Source organism: Hemicordylus capensis, chromosome 10 (assembly GCF_027244095.1).
Source record: "Hemicordylus capensis ecotype Gifberg chromosome 10, rHemCap1.1.pri, whole genome shotgun sequence".
Taxonomy (NCBI): domain Eukaryota; kingdom Metazoa; phylum Chordata; class Lepidosauria; order Squamata; family Cordylidae; genus Hemicordylus; species Hemicordylus capensis.
In genome coordinates this window covers 77,558-93,135 of record NC_069666.1, presented here as the reverse complement: position 1 = coordinate 93,135, position 15,578 = coordinate 77,558, and the positions used below count along the sequence as shown (strand labels likewise).

The 15,578-nt window shown below is 61.1% G+C and overlaps 1 protein-coding gene across 2 annotated transcripts in view; it reads right to left on the bottom strand.

Moving 5' to 3' along the window:
* Positions 1–15,578, bottom strand: part of IQGAP1 (IQ motif containing GTPase activating protein 1) — a 45,444-nt gene that overhangs the window by 17,249 nt on the left and 12,617 nt on the right. For both annotated transcript variants that reach the window (XM_053272036.1, XM_053272035.1), the window contains exons 6-20: positions 14,412–14,479; positions 13,951–14,064; positions 13,196–13,374; positions 12,526–12,616; positions 11,931–12,094; positions 11,508–11,592; positions 10,084–10,247; positions 8,873–9,033; positions 8,347–8,471; positions 7,309–7,472; positions 4,683–4,773; positions 2,888–3,055; positions 2,576–2,718; positions 1,910–2,080; positions 862–945 (exon numbers count right to left, since the gene is read on the bottom strand). In XM_053272036.1, the coding sequence (XP_053128011.1) occupies positions 862–945; positions 1,910–2,080; positions 2,576–2,718; positions 2,888–3,055; positions 4,683–4,773; positions 7,309–7,472; positions 8,347–8,471; positions 8,873–9,033; positions 10,084–10,247; positions 11,508–11,592; positions 11,931–12,094; positions 12,526–12,616; positions 13,196–13,374; positions 13,951–14,064; positions 14,412–14,479 (1,972 nt within the window). The remainder of the gene's footprint in view (positions 1–861; positions 946–1,909; positions 2,081–2,575; positions 2,719–2,887; positions 3,056–4,682; positions 4,774–7,308; positions 7,473–8,346; positions 8,472–8,872; positions 9,034–10,083; positions 10,248–11,507; positions 11,593–11,930; positions 12,095–12,525; positions 12,617–13,195; positions 13,375–13,950; positions 14,065–14,411; positions 14,480–15,578) is intronic.

Sequence of the window (15,578 nt, the reverse complement as noted above, 5' to 3'; positions counted from 1 at the left end):
CAGTGAAGAGCAGCCCCCCTTGGAAAAGGGGCCTCTTGGCCCAGCCAGCAGGCGGCTCTGGGTCCCAGCCCCGTCACGAAGGAGCCGCGGGCAAGCTGGGCCCTGCCTCCGAGGAGCACTGCTGCGGAGGGATGCAGAGACAGCGGCGGTCCTGGCCAGAGCAAGGCAGGGAGGCCACTGGCGGAGCAGCGAGAAAGCAGGCCGCCAGCCACCGAGGCTCCTCCTCCCCCCCAGGCAGCCGGGCAGGGCAGTGGCAGCAGAGGCCTTGCACGGGCTCCAGCCGGGGCTCCTGAGCAGAGCGCGGACCCCGAGAAAGGAACTCTCTCCTCTCCCTCGGCCCCAGCAAGAGCCTGGAGACTGTACAAGCACCGCCTCGCCAGACATCTGCCGCTGCCGCCGCCGCCGCCATCCCAGAGGGCACCCAACACTGCTGGGAGTCCGAGGAGGACTCCAGAGCACACGCGGCAGGCTGCCGGGGAACGCGGGGGAGACACCAGGCCACGGCACGGCGCTGCCCGGCCCCTCTGGCACATCCCAGGCCCTCAGACAGTGGCACACGCACAGGCCCGGAAGACCCTGGCTGGTGCAAGGAGGCAGCCGCCACCTTTGCTCCTGCCGGAGGAGCCCTGCTGGGCCCTGGCGGGACGGAAGCGTGTCGGGCCCGTGGCCACAGCGGGGGGCAGAAGAGCTGCTCCAGGTCCACTCCCTGGCTAGTCCAGGCCAGCTTCCCTGTCTGAAACCTTGGAGAGCTGCTACCGGTCAGTGTAGATGCTGCTCATGGCTTGATCTGGTTCATGGCCGCTTCCTCTGTTGCTCTGTAAGGAGTCGAGGCCCACAAGCCTGGCTTGGAACGCACGTTACCTTCACTGCTTCGTCCTTGTGAGCATGCAGGAACCTCAAGCGATCTTGGTACGCCTTCCTCTGCTTATAGCCACGCCACTGCGACTGAAAGCAAACACACAGCAGGTTTCCTGGCTGACCAGCATCTCCCGCCTCCCCCCTTCTGCTCTCGCGGGCTCCCTCCTCCCCGGCACAAGAACAAGCGAGTGCTTTCTGGGCTCAAGCCCCCTCACTGCCACTGCTCCTCTGCCCTCGGCTGCTGAATCCATGGGCCCCTTGCCCCCCAGCAGAGGTGGCCATGCCAAGCCCCCCCCACACAGCCCAGCTGTGAGAGGCACCAGAGAGCCACCCCCTTGGGGAGGGAGCACATAGCAGCACCAGCCAAACGCTCCAGGGAAGTGAGGGAGAGGCAGCAGCTCCCCAGGGGAGCACGGAAAGAAGCTGCCAGGATGCCCTCAGGAGGACACAGCAGGATGAGGCCAGCAGCAGCAGCCGCCGAAGCAAAGGTCCACCCCCTCGGCCCCGAGGATTTCCAGTGGGGCTGCCGGACTGGGAGGCTGCCGCTTCAGCGGCTCTCCAGGGCAGCCGTGCTGTCTGCCCACAAGGGCTCCGGACCAGGAGCAAAGGAGAGGGTGGGGCCAGCCCAGAACCAGGCAGGCACGGCCCACCCCGCTGCTGCTTCTGGCCCAACAGCAGGAGCTCAAGGGCCAAGCAGCCCCGGCGGGGGGGGGGGGCAGCCCAGAGGGCTTGCTGGGCAAAGAGGCACCTGTTTCCAGTGGTGGCTCTCTTTGTGGAGCAGGGGGAGAGCAACTGGCCCTCTCCAACCCCAAGACAACTCCCCTCCAGTGGCTGTTGCTGGTGTCTATGTTTCTTTCTAGACTGTGAGCCCTTTGGGGACAGGGAACCATCATATTTATTTATTATTTCTCTGTGTAAGCCATTTGGAGAACTTTTGTTGAAAAGCGGTATATCAATATTGGTAGCAGCAGCAGCAGGCACCGCAGCCCGCGCCCCCCGAGCCCTCTCCCCCCGCCTCAGGCACCCTGGCTGTGCAGGCCAGCAGCTCTACCTGGATGCAGGTGATGGCCGGGACCTGTTTCTTCAAGAAATGCATCCTGGCGCTGAACTCCTGGCGGACCAGGTAGCCGCGGCAGCAGGCCTGCAGCCTGGTGATCAGGTTCTCGTTGGCCAGCCAGAGCTGCTCCCGGTTGTAGGCAGCCGTGACTGCAGAGATGGTGCTCTAGAGTCCGGGGAGAGAAAGGCAGGGCGGCCCGGCTCAGGGAGATCTCGCTTCGGGCGGAGCCCTGGTGGTCTCACTCCCTGTATCCAAGAGGCCGGGCGGCTGAGAAAAGGAGCTCAGGGTTCGCTAGGATGAGGTGACACCCATTGCTGTGAAAGCTGGGAGCCCCAAGGCAGGAAGGGGAAAGGTCGATCCACAGCTACGACCGAGAGTAGCCAGTCATATGCCTCCTACATGGGAGGAGAGGTCTGTCCGTGGCTACTCGGCTGGTGGCTGCGGGCCACCTGCTCCAGCCGCAGAGGCACGAAGGTGCCGCTCCATCCCAGTGGCAGGGGAGAGGGCATGTGCTCACCACCGCTTGCCGGTGGGAAACGGGAGGCTGGGCTGCAGAGGGTGCCCAAAGGCACCGACAGGGAGGGCCCTGAACCGCGTGGGCCCCGAGTGCCTCCCAGCAAGCCCCCTCCCCATTCCCGGGGAGGCGGAAGTGACACCTACCTGGATGTCCTCCCGGGTGAGCTGCACACTGTTCTGCACAAACCCCGGTGGCTCCTCCCAGCTCCCTTCTTGGGTGTGCAGCTGGTGGTAGTAGTGGAAGCCTCCCTTCACCCAGTGCTTCACCCACTCGCTGCCATTGTCCCCTGGGAGAAAGAGAGCGTCAGCTGGGAGCCGGCCTCTGGCCGTCGGACAGGCAGCCCATCTCCCACCCCAGGCCAGCCCCAGAGACTAGCAGGGAGGCAGCTGCAGCCTGTGGGGCCAAGCCACCCCCAACTGGCTCTCCAGACTCAGCGCCTCTCTGGGATTCTTCACCTGCTGCCAGTTTCGTGCGCTTGACTCCCGCCAGTTCCTGCTGGTAGGTCTCGGCACATTCTGGGGTCACACCATACAGTCCGATGTCGGCTGAACGGAGGCAGCCAAGGGTGGTCCCAACGTTGCCCTGGTCCACTGCCCCATTGATGGCCAAAATGCCTACGGCAACTGGAGGAAGCAACGGGAGAGAAGCCCTTGTCATCTCATCACGGACAAGACTAACATGAAAGAGGCCAGAAAGAGCAGCAAGAGACTTTGGGCTGCCATCCGCTCCAACTGCCTGCTGCTGAACTTTGGAGTGGATCACACCCGTTTCCAGGACTAGCCGACTGGCCAGGCTAACCTGACTGGTACGTAGCAACCCTAACACGGAAGTTCTGATGCCCCCACGTGACGGAGAGGCACCATCAGAGGGAGGTGCAGCTGCATGTTTCAATGGGACAGCCCCCTTGGCTGGAGTTGGGCATGATGAATACAGGCAGACTCACAACTAAATACTCTCCTCTAGCTTTCCCCAGTCACAGAACAGCTCCTTCAGAGAATACTGTCTCTCCCCCCACCCCCAAGAACGAATGTTGGGTTTAAAATTTCTTTTTTGGAGGGGGCATCGGTCGCCCAGGAGTGGGCTGCTCCTCCCCCCTCGCCTTAGACTAGGCAAATTGCTTCCTACATGGTACCTCTTTTTGTGGGGTTAGGGAGCCTCCCCGTCAGCTGCAGGACCTGGCGTCCAAGAAGGCAAAAACAACAGCTGCCTCCAGGAGCCAGAGATGCTCCCGGTCCGAGGCAGTGAGGCCACCTGGGGATGGGTCTGGACAGCCTCCATCCCCTGAAGAGAATGGGGTTTGTTCTGAAGGTGGCAGAAACAGCCTCCTCCCCACCACTGCCTGGCAAATAAGCCAGGCTCTGTCGGGCCCCCAAGTCATGGCTCATGTGCGAAAGGAACCCTGCAGGCTTTTATCCACTCAGCGAAAATGACACGGATATCTTTTCCCATAGTGGAAGGAACTGAATCACTGCTCAGTCTGCTCAGACTCTCAAGGCTGTTGAGCATAGACCCAAAGGTCTCTGCACACACCAAGTGCATCTCACACTTTGTCCTTGGGGTTCTCGGGACAAAATGATGTCCACAGAGCCCCTTGCCTTCTACAGAACAATGAGTGGTCGTGGAAACTGTCTTCCACAGAGAGTGCCTCATTCCCTCCTCAGAGAGGTGTCTGAAATGAGAACCACCCCAAGCAAAACCTTCCAAACTAGAACTTTAAGGGATGCTGACCCAATAGGCTCCAAAGGCCCTGTAAGACCTTGGAGCATCTTGTAGACTCTTGTACGGGATCTTGCCTATCCATCATACAAGAACTACCACAAATATTTATATGCCACTTTTCAGTAGAAGTTCTCAAAGTGGTTTACAAAGAAAAACAAATAATAAGAGAGGCTTCCCTGTCCCCAAAGGGCTCACGAGCTAAAAAGACACCCAAGGCAGACAGCAGCAACCACCACTGGAGAGGTGCTGGGCTGGGCTGGATCAGGCCAGCTGCTCCTAGTCAGTGGTGTGGATTGAACCTTTGACCACTATGGTTTAAAATGGCAACTTCACAGAAGAAGATAATTTAGGACACAGATCTGCTGAGGCAAGAATTGCAGGGACAGAACAAGGGGAAACGGCACGTTTAAATAACTGGTGGGCCCAGTTGGCAGGCAGCTGCTTCCCCACCATCATGGCTGCACCTTCTGCCCCAAACGGAAACAAACAGGCTTCTTCAAAAAGCTGCTGTCCTATGCAAGGGAGACTTACACTTCTGGGCTTCCTCCGTGTCCCGGTTTGACTGATGAACCCCATTCTGAATTTCATCCAACCACAGGACAGCAGTCTCATCCCGGGTTTCCTGAAGGCAAAACAAAGAAATATGCATCTCCAACTGTGAAACTGAGCCCAAAAGCTTCATTTACAAGGGAGGCAAAACTAGTTAGGCACCCAGCACTTTTCCAATATGCAGAAATGAGAGGACCTTTGTGCCATTGGCCAGCAGAGGGCACTGTAGCTGCATCATCAACCCACTTGCACAGAGCTCTGGGGCAAGGAGTCTGAAAGGGCCCCCCCACCCAAAGAGAAGAGGACGCTTCCGCAGAGTAAGCAACGTGAAGCGTGCCGTGGAGGCGGTGTTGACTCCTGGCGCCCACAGAGCCCCGTGGTTGTCTTTGGTAGAGTACAGGGGGGTTGACCATGGCCATCTCCCCCCGTGCAGGATAAGATGGTGCCTTTCAGCTGCTGAAATAGTATCTTCCTAGATCCCTGCTGCCCGATATAGGCATTTCCCATAGTCTGGGAAACATACCAGCGGGGATTCGAACCGGCAACCTCAGGCTTGCTAGGCAAGTCATCTCCCCGCTGCATTTTCTGAAACCTCTGGCCCAGCCGTGACTCGGCTGGAGAACCAGTCAGCACCTGGCCAGCAGAGGGAGCCCTAGCTGGGGGCTCCTCCCTGGGCCACCATCAGCCTCAGCAGCTCCACTGGCACCTCTGCCCTGAGGGCCTTCTAGCTTCAGCCCTTAGAGCTGCCCGCCTTCCTTCCCGGTGTCTGGGATCTGCTGGGTGATTTGTTGTATTGGGTGTGACTCGGCTGCAAAGGGGCTTGCATTTCCAGGCTGGTAATGCCGGGCTGTCTTTTGTCCTGGGCTCTGTGAGCATTTTGCAGCTCCCCTGGGGGCCTGCTCTTTGCTCTCCTCCTCTCTTCCCCAGATCCTTTCTTTCGGCATGGGCTAGGAGAAGAGCTTCTCAGCTGCTGAAACTGTAAGGAGGCTTCATGCTTGCCTCCTTCCTGATGGCTCATTTGGCTTCAAAGGTCGACACCCTCTCTCTCCTCTCTTTCTGCCCAGGGACCTCCTTCCTTGTGCCCACATAAGCAAGGAAGCCGCCTCCGCCTCCTCCTCCTCCATGGCAGCCCTTCAGATATTTGAGGTCAACGGTCAATCATCTTGTTAGCTAGTCCCCTGCTAACTGGGCAAAGGGGAACCTTTCTAAAGTGGAGATTCTCTTTACTGTGCTGGGAGAGAGCCACTGGCCCTCTCCATCCCCAGCACAGCGTCCCTCCAAGGGCTGCTGCCTCTCTTGTGTTTCTTTTTTAGATCAGGAGCCCTTTGGGGACAGGGAGTCATTTCGTGTATTTGTTTATATCTATATAAACTGTTTTGGGAACTTTTGCTGAAAAGCAGTATATAAACATCCATCGTATTTGTATTCTCCTCCAGAGCAACCATGCCCAGCTCCTGGATCTGTTCCTCACAGGCTACGAGGCAGGAATCTCTGCACACTGCACGGTGCGAAAGGGAGGATAAAGCTGGAGGAAGAGACAATATATTGAGGGAAATGCGAAAGGATTGTCGGATAAGTGAAGGAGGAAGGAGGAAGAGAACGAATAAACCTGAAAAAGGAATCAAGGACAAGGTAAAGACGGGAGCCCAGGCCCTGCGCGTGGGAGCAGGACCGGACCGGACCTGGGAGGGTCCCGCCAACCCCAGGGCCCCATGATGGGACTGCTTTGAATTTACATACGGTCCTGTCTGCTGGGGAAGAAACTCTGTGGCGTGGCCCATCTCCTGGCAGCACAAACAGAGAAGCCCCAGGCTGACGGTGGCCGCAAATGGGGCTGCTCTTTCTTACTTGCAAAAGGCACTGCAATATCGCTGGGAGCAGAACTGCCAGAAGCCCGGGTGAGGCCTCCAGCGGGCCTGGCAACCCCTACCTGGAAGACTGGGCCGGCCAGAGGGGCCTCACCTCACCCACTGCAGAGGAGTGGCAGCCAGCCTGAGCAGCGGGAAGTGCCCGCGGAACAGCTGCTCTCCAGAGGAAGGGCCGGCCGGGCTGCCAAGGACATTAACGGCAGCCCAAATGGCTGCTTCTCTGAGGAAGGGCTGCTGGCGTCTCAGTCCACGCTTGGCAGGGGCAGGGCTCAGCGGTGCCCTCCTGGCCACAGTTCCTCCCAGGAAGCTGCCAAGGACAGCTGCCGCCTGCTGGCCATGTCTGCAGGGTGCCTGGCCCGCTCCTCGCAGCCCTTGGCTGGGCAGGGGCAAACTCACCTGGCAGCACCACCGGCCGGCTCTCGAGAGTCTCCGAGCAAGCAGCCAAGCGGCTTCCTAAGCAGCCCTTTCTGGCCACTGCTTCCCAGGGCGTGGGGCGATGGCTAGAGGGCCAGGCGAGGACCCCAGAGACCCTAGGGGTCAGATCCCCGCTCAGTGATCCGATTCCAGAGCTCAGCACAACCCCTCTCAAGGTAGGCCGTGGGGCAGAGCCATGCTTGCCCGCGGGCGGAAGACCGGCCCATTCCCAAGTCCTGTCCAGGTCCTCCAGACGCCACTGCCTGCTTGGCCTGGGGGCGGGGCGGGGGGGGGCTGTTTCCAGCTGCTGCAGCAACCCCACTCACCTGCGCTTTCTCTCTCTTGGTCCGGAGCAGCACGTCCTGGTAATGCTGGGCCACTTTGGGAGTCACTCCCTCCAGTTTAGCTGCGGGGATCTGCAGGGCCTGCAGGGTCTTCTTTGCATCTCCCTCATCCAAAGCTTCATTGATGAGGCCGATGGCCAAAATCCCTGAAACAAACCAAAGGGAGAGGGGCCCCCGCCCCCGCTTAGCTAGCGCCGAGAGGCAAGGCCTGGCCCTCCAGGAGCGGAGGAGGCCCTCTCCTGTGCATCAAGACTCCTCTCCCCCCCCCCCCGGGAAGATACAAGAGGGTCACACTCCAGCATCTGAGCACCCATCATCCCTAGTCTAGATCCACCCTGGTTGAAAGGGAGGTCCCAGTGCTACAGGCCCCCTTACTTCACGGCACAGACGGACTGAAAGGAGTCCATTCCATCCTCAGCAGCAGCAGCCCCCCCCCACCCAAAAGCGTGTCAAGCTTTCTCTCCTGAGCCAGCTCCGGTTTTTACACACTAGGTCTAGTACTGAAATGAGGCTTTTAAATAAGGATGCTGTGCTGGGGATGGAGAGGGCCAGTTGCTCTCCTCCTGCTCAACAGAAGAGAGTCACCACTCGGAAAGGGGCCTCTTCAGCCTCTTGGCAGGGAGCGGTCCGGCCAGCAAGCCAACGGCACACGCCTCTATCCCCAGGGCAGGGGAGAAGCCAGCGCCCTCTCCTGACCACATCAGAGCCGGCCAGGGCAGGCTGCCTCCCACGGCTGACAGGCAGTGAATTTACTCTTGCGGAGTGACACGGAGGGCCCCGGCGTTCTCTCAGCGCTTGACTCTTTGACGGCCCGTTCCCGAAGTGACCCCCTGCCAAACGCCACCATGGCGCCCGGTCTGAGAGAGGGCAACTCCGCCAGCCCCCAGACGAATGCGGTCTGGCCAGGCCCAGAGCAGGCCCCGGGGCCCGGGCTGCTGGCGGACGGGCTCCAGTGACAAGGCCTCCCTGCCTGCCTGCCTGCCGGGGTCCTGAGGCTGGGAAGCCCCGAGCGCCACTTACGCTCATGCTCCTCGCGGACCACCACATTCACACGGTCCACACAGGACTGGATGTCGTTCCATGTGATGAACTCCGTCCCTCCTTCCCGGGCCTGAGCTTTGAGCTTCAGCAAGTTGTCGACGTATCTGCCAGGAGACAAGGAGACATCTTCAGGGGCCGCAGGAGGACTCAGCACCCCCGCAGAGCACCGCAAGGGGCCCAAGGAGACGGGCCTGAGCAGCGCTCAGAGGAGAACGGCCTTCCGGGAGGCCATTGGGCCTGCTGGCTGGAAGGAGCCACACGACGAGGCCCCTTGCCAGGCCGGAGGATCGGGGCCCGGGTTGGTCCCCCTTCCCCAGATGCCTGGGCCTTGCAGAGAACAGCCTTCCCCACCCCTTCACTCCGATCCAGTATTGCCCCAGGGGTGCAACTTGGAGACCCTGCCTCTGAACCCCTTTAAGTTCTCTTCGGGTGTTTCCGTCCCCCTGAATTGCCCCAGGCAGGCAGTGGGGGCCACGGAAACACCAACTGCCTGGCAGGGACTGACCGCTGTGAGTTTTCATCCTCGACATTCGTCAGGCCCGTCACTGGGCTACTCAGCTGCTTCCAGACCATGCCGACATCCCCGGAATCCAGGGCCCGGTTGATGAGCGCCACGGAAGACAGCATCTCCACAGCCACCGACAGCTCTGGGTGCGTGAGGTTGCCCTGGGCAACGAGAAGGAGATGAGGACCGTTCCTCCCGCAGGAGCACAGTCCAGGGGAGCAGAGGCCGGGAGGGAGGGATCCAGAGAGAGGCACGCAGAGGCCGGCAGGCCCAAGGGGACACCCCTGGGACGAGTGGACTCCATTCAGCTCCTGTTCTTAGGGAGGAGGGCCTGAGCAGCCTTCCCTTTCCTAAAGCCAGCACCAGAAGTCGGGGCACCTGAGGCAGAAAAGCCAAACTGGGTCTCCACCCCCCAATGGAGACCAACGAGAGACCTGGACGAGCGGCTTCCTTGCCTTGGGTAGGAGCAGGGCTCTTCCCTTCCACGGGATGGTGTGTGTGTGTGGCGCGGGGGGAACAGCAGCTACGGAGCACATCTGAATCCCAGACACAAGATGGGGCCAAGCACAGCGGGGAGCACAAATCTGCCCCATGTGCTGCGGGGCAGAGTTGGCGGAAACAGGACCTTGGTCTGATCTGCCACCAAGGCCGTCCCTCAGACGACTCCCCCCCCAACCCTGGAAAAGCAGAGCAGAGGCCCACTCTGGCAAGGGTGCCTCGGAGTCCCTTCCGGGGAGCACGTTCAGCCCACGGAGCCTGCGTGGCAGGCAGAATTCACACAGGCTTGGGCCAGATATCCAGCACCATTTGCTCTGAGAGGCTCACCCACGATTCTGCAAGCAAATCAAGCAGCAGACTGGAAGCCAGAGAGAGCCAAGCGCCGCTCAGGGACCCTCCCGTGCCTAAAGGCAAGTCCCAGTTGTGTAGCAGGAACACAAGAGGAGGAGGAGGAGGAGGAAGCAGCAGCAGCAGCAGCAGCAGCAGGGCTGCCAGAGAGACGGAAGAACCCCTCTCTGGGGGGCCCCTCCACCAGGGAACAGGCTGCAGGAAGCGGAGGCCCAGCTCCTTGGCCTGGGTCCCTCCCTGCAAGATGGACATGGCTGAAAGCAGGCATTTCTCAGGGCCACCTCTGGCCCGGGATGTGTGAGGCCACCCTCGGGGGGGGAGGGGGGGAGAGCGCCCGCCTGCCCGCCTGCCCGCCTGCCCCTTACGTCGGGACTCTGCTGCTGCAGGGTGGACAGTTCTCTCTGGTAGAGCTCAGCTGCAAAGGGGCAGACGGGGGGCAGCTGCGCCTCCGGGTTCAGCAGCTCCGCCATGGTCTTCTCGGCCAGCCCGTTCCGGATGGCCACGTTGATCCTCCCCACAGCTGCCAGTCCTGGAAGCACAAAAACTCCTTGCCCCACTGCAGACAGGCCGGGCCAGCTGGCCAGCCGGAAGCCTCCCTGCCCTGGGCACGTTTGCTTCAGCCTCTCTGCAGAAGACAGCCCTGAGCACAGCCTCTCTGCCCCAGGGAAGAGGGGGGCCTGGACAGCAGCGCTCCGGCTGAGGCCTCTCCTTGACGCAACTGCACACAGCAGGTGCTCCCAGCAGCACTCATGCAGGCCAGGCCAGGCCAGGCCAGGCCACCCACACTTTGGGGGCAGCGGGAGCCCCCCTTCTCCAGGCCTACATGCGTCTTCCCTTTTAACACCGGCAGAAAGAAGAGGGGCACTTCAGCAGTCCTGGCACGCCATGCCATGCGGCTTTGCCATGGTGGCACTTCAGTCCGCCAGGGCAGGATCCAACAGGAGCAGCCAGATGACTCCCCCAGCCCCTCCCCCCGTGCCTGTCACTTCCTGGCTGGAACAGCCCTCAACAGAGCTGCTCCAGCTCCTGATTCCTGGTGGGCGGGCGGCCCCGGGCCTTTTGCTGCACTCAAGGTAGAAACCGGGCTGAAAATGCAGCCCCGGAAGCCCAAAGGAACTGTATTTCCCCGCCCATTTTTGCTGCCTTTTGGGGTTGGGGCCAGGCTGGCGCCCCCTTGCAACCGGATTGGCTGGCGCAGCTTGATGAGCAGGTTGTTCCAGCCAGTAAAAGCAAAACAGGAAGTGAGGGGGAAGGAGGGATTGGAGGAAGCTCTCTCCTTGGAAGAGTCCACTGGCAGTTGTAAGTGATGATCTGCCCGTGTGTTTTTGTTTGGGGGGGGGCGAGGGGGCTTTGGGTGGCAAGGCTTGGTGTGAGGGAGGAGGGAGAAGCCCACGACTGGCTCCACTCTCCCTCTGCCCGCCTCTGCCCATCACCTGCCCTGCCTCTCCCCACCTCCACCCCGAGCCACCAGCCGTCACATGGGACTTGACCAAGGAGGGTTGGGGGGCGTCGAATTCAACAAAGGGAGGCAGACAACGAAGAGAAAGGGAGCGAAGAGGACCCTCTCGGGCAGGAGAGTCCAGCTCTGCCTCTCCACACAGGCAGAGCAAGGGCAGGGGCTGCTGTGAGGCAGTCAGAAGAGCACTCCCCCCCCGCCCGCTTTGGGGCATGCGTAGAGGGAGGGGGCAGGAGTGCTGGCTCCCCGGCCAGAGCGCCCGCTGTGGCTTGGTGCAGGTGCCAAGCCCACCTGGGGGGCTGCAGGGCCCCCCTACCCCAAAGGACAGCTTACTCTGCTGGTACTGCTGGGCTGCGCTGTTGGCCAGGTCCACCCCCGCCTGCAGCTCCTCCTTCTGCAGGGGCCCACTTCCGCCAGCCTGCGGAGAAACAAGGGGGAGCCTTTTCTTCTCCAGCAGCCTCCAGGAGGGCCTTCCCCGTTGCTGGTGCTTGGGAAGCCCGGAGGAGGAGCAGCCGCCAGGTGAGGACCTCTTGGGGGCAGGTGGCCCAGCCAGGCCAGAGACGGGCCGAGCCCCAGGGAGGCCCACCCAGCCTGCCTGAGGCGCCGTCCTCTCTCCCCGGCACGGTGGAACCGCCCGCGTCCGTTCTTGCGGAGGAGGCGTCCGGAGGAGCCCCTTCCCAGAGCAGAAGGGCCGGAGGGGCAACGCGCTCGAGGGATGTGCCCAGCCACGCGGCAGCCGCCGCCGCCGCCGCCTACCTCCTGCTTCTGCTGCTTGTCTTGCAGCAGCTGCTTGAAGTACCAGTCGCTGTTTTCACGCCGCAGTCCGCGGAGCCCCAAGGCTGACGACGACAAGGCTTCATACAAAGCGGCGGCATCTCCTTGGACCAGAGCCTGGTCAATCTTGGATAAGACCGAATGTGCTTCAAGAAAGGGGGAGAGGAAACGCAACTGAGCACCCCGGCCCCAGAGGGCTGCCCCTCCTCACCCTCCTTCTCCATCCCCAGAGAGGAACCAAGTCGGAGAACAAGCTGTCTGCACGCCGCACCTTAGGCGCGATGGCACATTTCTGAAGTTTGGGGGGGGGGCAGCTCTGGCAGCTGACCAGGTGGGACGCTCAGCCTCCCCAGTCCTGCCACACAGTCCAGCCCAGTCCCCGCGTCCGCTTAAGAACGTGAACTAAATCACACCCACGAGGCAAGTGGAGACTCTTCCCAGGCCTGCACAGTGGCCGGGGGTGGGGGCTTCTTCTCCCTAGAGGGGCTCCTGGAATCTAGAGGCAGCCTCAGGCAGGCAAACCCCACCAGGGAGGGAGGGAGGGATGCTGCCGCCGCTGCCAGCCCCAGACACTTACAGTTGACTTTGCTGACATTGCCTTGGATCTCCGCCTGAGTCAACAGCTCTTCGTAGACATCTCTCTCCCTTTCCACATCCTCGGAGGCAATCTGAAAGGAGAAGGCCTGCCTTGCAGCGTCATCCACAGCCGGGCTGGCTGGCCGGCCAGTGGCTGCACAAGCCCCACCTGCAGACACAGCTGCGAGCGGAAGAGGCTTCCCCACTCCTTTCCCCGCCCGCCCCAAGCCAGAGGGAGACCCAGGACAGCACCAGGGCATGTTCTTGTGTATATCAACAGCCTGTCTCAAGAAGCAAGAGAGCCCTAGGCCAAGCTTCTCACGCTCCCGGCAGAGCTGGTGGCACCTGGGGGGCGGGGAGACCAAGGGATCTCCATCTCACTTTAATTTGGAAGGCAGCAGTCCTCCGTTACACAGCACTGTATCTGTGCCTAATATTTACTACCAATTGCTATTATTTCTTTAGCGCCTAAAAACCAAGATGCTGTACAGAATGGCTGATCCCCTCCGGCCAACACTTGGAGCTCCATGGAAAGAGCTGTGCATCCATGTTCCAATTTACACACTCCTGGAGAGGGAGGGGTACCCTCAGAGGCCATCTAGTCCAGCCCCCTGCTGGATGCAGGGAGGCCAGAGCAAGCATCCCCCACCAGGAAGGAAGGGAGCCTCTACCCGGTTCCGTGCGTTTTCCATCTTTTCCTGCTTGGCCTGATACAGGGTACTCTGATAGACTGGGGCCAGCAGCTCCTCCAGATTCACCAACATGGCATTGGGGTTCTTCATTGCAGCCAAGGTTTCAGCAGCAATCTGGCGGTCAATGGCATCATTGATGGCAATCACAGCTGCGTGCACTGGAGTGGACAGAAGACACAGCCTCCGTCAGTCACTCGCTGGAGGAGGCCACCGACGGGGGACCTGCCCGCAGGGCACACTGGGCAGCCCATCCAGCTCAGCTCTCACGCAGGCCCCCTTCTTCGGCACGGAGGGGGACTCTGGCCCTCGCACAACAGACAGGAGTCCGTCAGAAGAGAGCCCCCCAGGGAGACACTTGTTCATCAGAGGCAAGAATCTGTCTGTGGCAAGCAGGCAGCAGGCCTGTCTCCAAAGGGCCCACTGGGAACTTTGCTGGGGGGTATAAAAGCATCGCAGTCTCTAAAAGAAAACCTACACAAGTCCTGTCTCGGGAGTTTGTTCCGCTAATTTTAAAAAAGGCTCTCTCCATCAGTGTCCCCAGATGTTGCTGACTACAACTCCCATAATCCCCCGCCAAAGGCCACTGCAGCTAGGGATGCTGGGAATTGTAGTGAACAACATCTGGGAAACCCGGTGAGAGGGAACACTGCTCTCCATGTTCACTTTATGCCTAATTTGGCAGATCCGACCAAACAACCAGGAGAGAAAGATTTGCTTCCCTCATTTCCTCTTACGTGCTGCTTCGTCCACAGAGAGCTCATTGGCCAGAATCCCACCAATCTTGCTGAAAGCCGGCATCTGGATCCCGTACTTCTCCAGTTCACTCCTCATGTTGCTGATTTCCTCCTCTGAAACACAGTGGAGACGGTCACGGACGAGCAGCAGAGCTCAGAATGCCGCCGCCTCCTCCTCCTCCTCCTGCCCTTGTGAAGACAACTTGCCCTGGCCACTGGTCCCGGGCAAGCTTGGTCTGCGTTCCTCCCATCCTAAGGGAAGCTTCTACAGGCCCACGGAGGAGCCTGTCCTGGGCCAGCCCTCTCTGGCCCTGGCTCAGGGCTTGTTCTCGGGAGGCAGCCCCGCGCTTTCCTGCTCCAGAGGCTGCCCTTCTTCCCAGGACCTGGCAGCTGCCGTGGGCACGGCGCTTCCGACCCCCCTGAGCCGCCGCCACCAGCAGGAAGGACGACGCTCCCCTCACCTGTGAAGTCCACTTTGCCATAGAGGTCCTGAATCTGGGGGGCCAGGCCCAGCTTGAACAGGTACAGACTGGGGGTGGGGGGAGGAGAAAGAGAGCAGAATCACCTGGCAGGCGAGGGGGAAGCCGCTGCCGCCGCCGCCGCCGCCGCCTCACACTCACCCTGCGATTCCCCTGGCCTCTCCCTCCGCTCTCTCTTTGCAGGTGGGGGCCTCCTTTCGTCAACTGGCCCCCAGATGCCCCACAACGACCACAGAGGCTCATCGGCAGCAAGTCAGAAGTGACCCACCCACAGGACAAGCAAAGGTCCAGGGCTCAAGCAGAGCTCTGCCGGCCAAGCCCACTTCCACAGAACTCCTTCCAGGGCCGGGAAGCGCTTGCCGGGTGTTGCAGGGAGCAGAACGACACGGGGGACAGGAGAGCCGCACCGGGGCAATGGGTGGAGGGGTCTCCACTCCACTGCCGCTTGACCATGGCAGAAGGGGCCCGGAGGCAAGGCACTGTGCTAGGAGCCAGCCCAGACCCAGACCCACTCCAGAGGGCGACGGGCCTTGCCTCCCCCACGCACAGCCTCTGGAACGGCTGTTCAGAGGCAGGCCTCTGCAATCCAAACAGCGGCTTCCTGCCGAGAGTTCCCTCCGAGCTGCAGGAGGTTCCAGAGGACCCAGCTGGCCACCTGGATGCCTGCAGGGCAGACACAGAGGCCAGCTGCTCAGGGACCCACGGAGGAGGCTCTCTCGGCAGGAAGCCACCTGCCCGTCTCCCCGCAACGGGTGCCTCAGGCCCGTCCACCCCGGCACAAGAAGACCCAGCTGCTCCTTCACATGGGCGGAGTTTGCGGTTGTGCCGCTGTCCCGAACCCCACCCCAAAACCGCAGATTGTCAAGGCACACTGCCCCCGTGGCAACACAGCCGCAGGCAGGCAGGCAGGCAGGGGCGCCTCTCGCAGGCAGTGGACACAGATCTGGAGCCAGGGACAGAATCTGGCTTCCTGAGAAGCTCAGCTTGCATTCAGAAATGAAAGCCAGGTGTTTGGGCTTCCTGGTCACTCCACCAACAGAAGGCTGGCTGGGCGCTCGCTGCTGAGGGTGGCCAAGGGGACCACCACAGGAGAAGGCCCACCTCCCACACAGGCCCCAGCCTCGCTCCGTTGCTGCTTCTCCTTGGCTA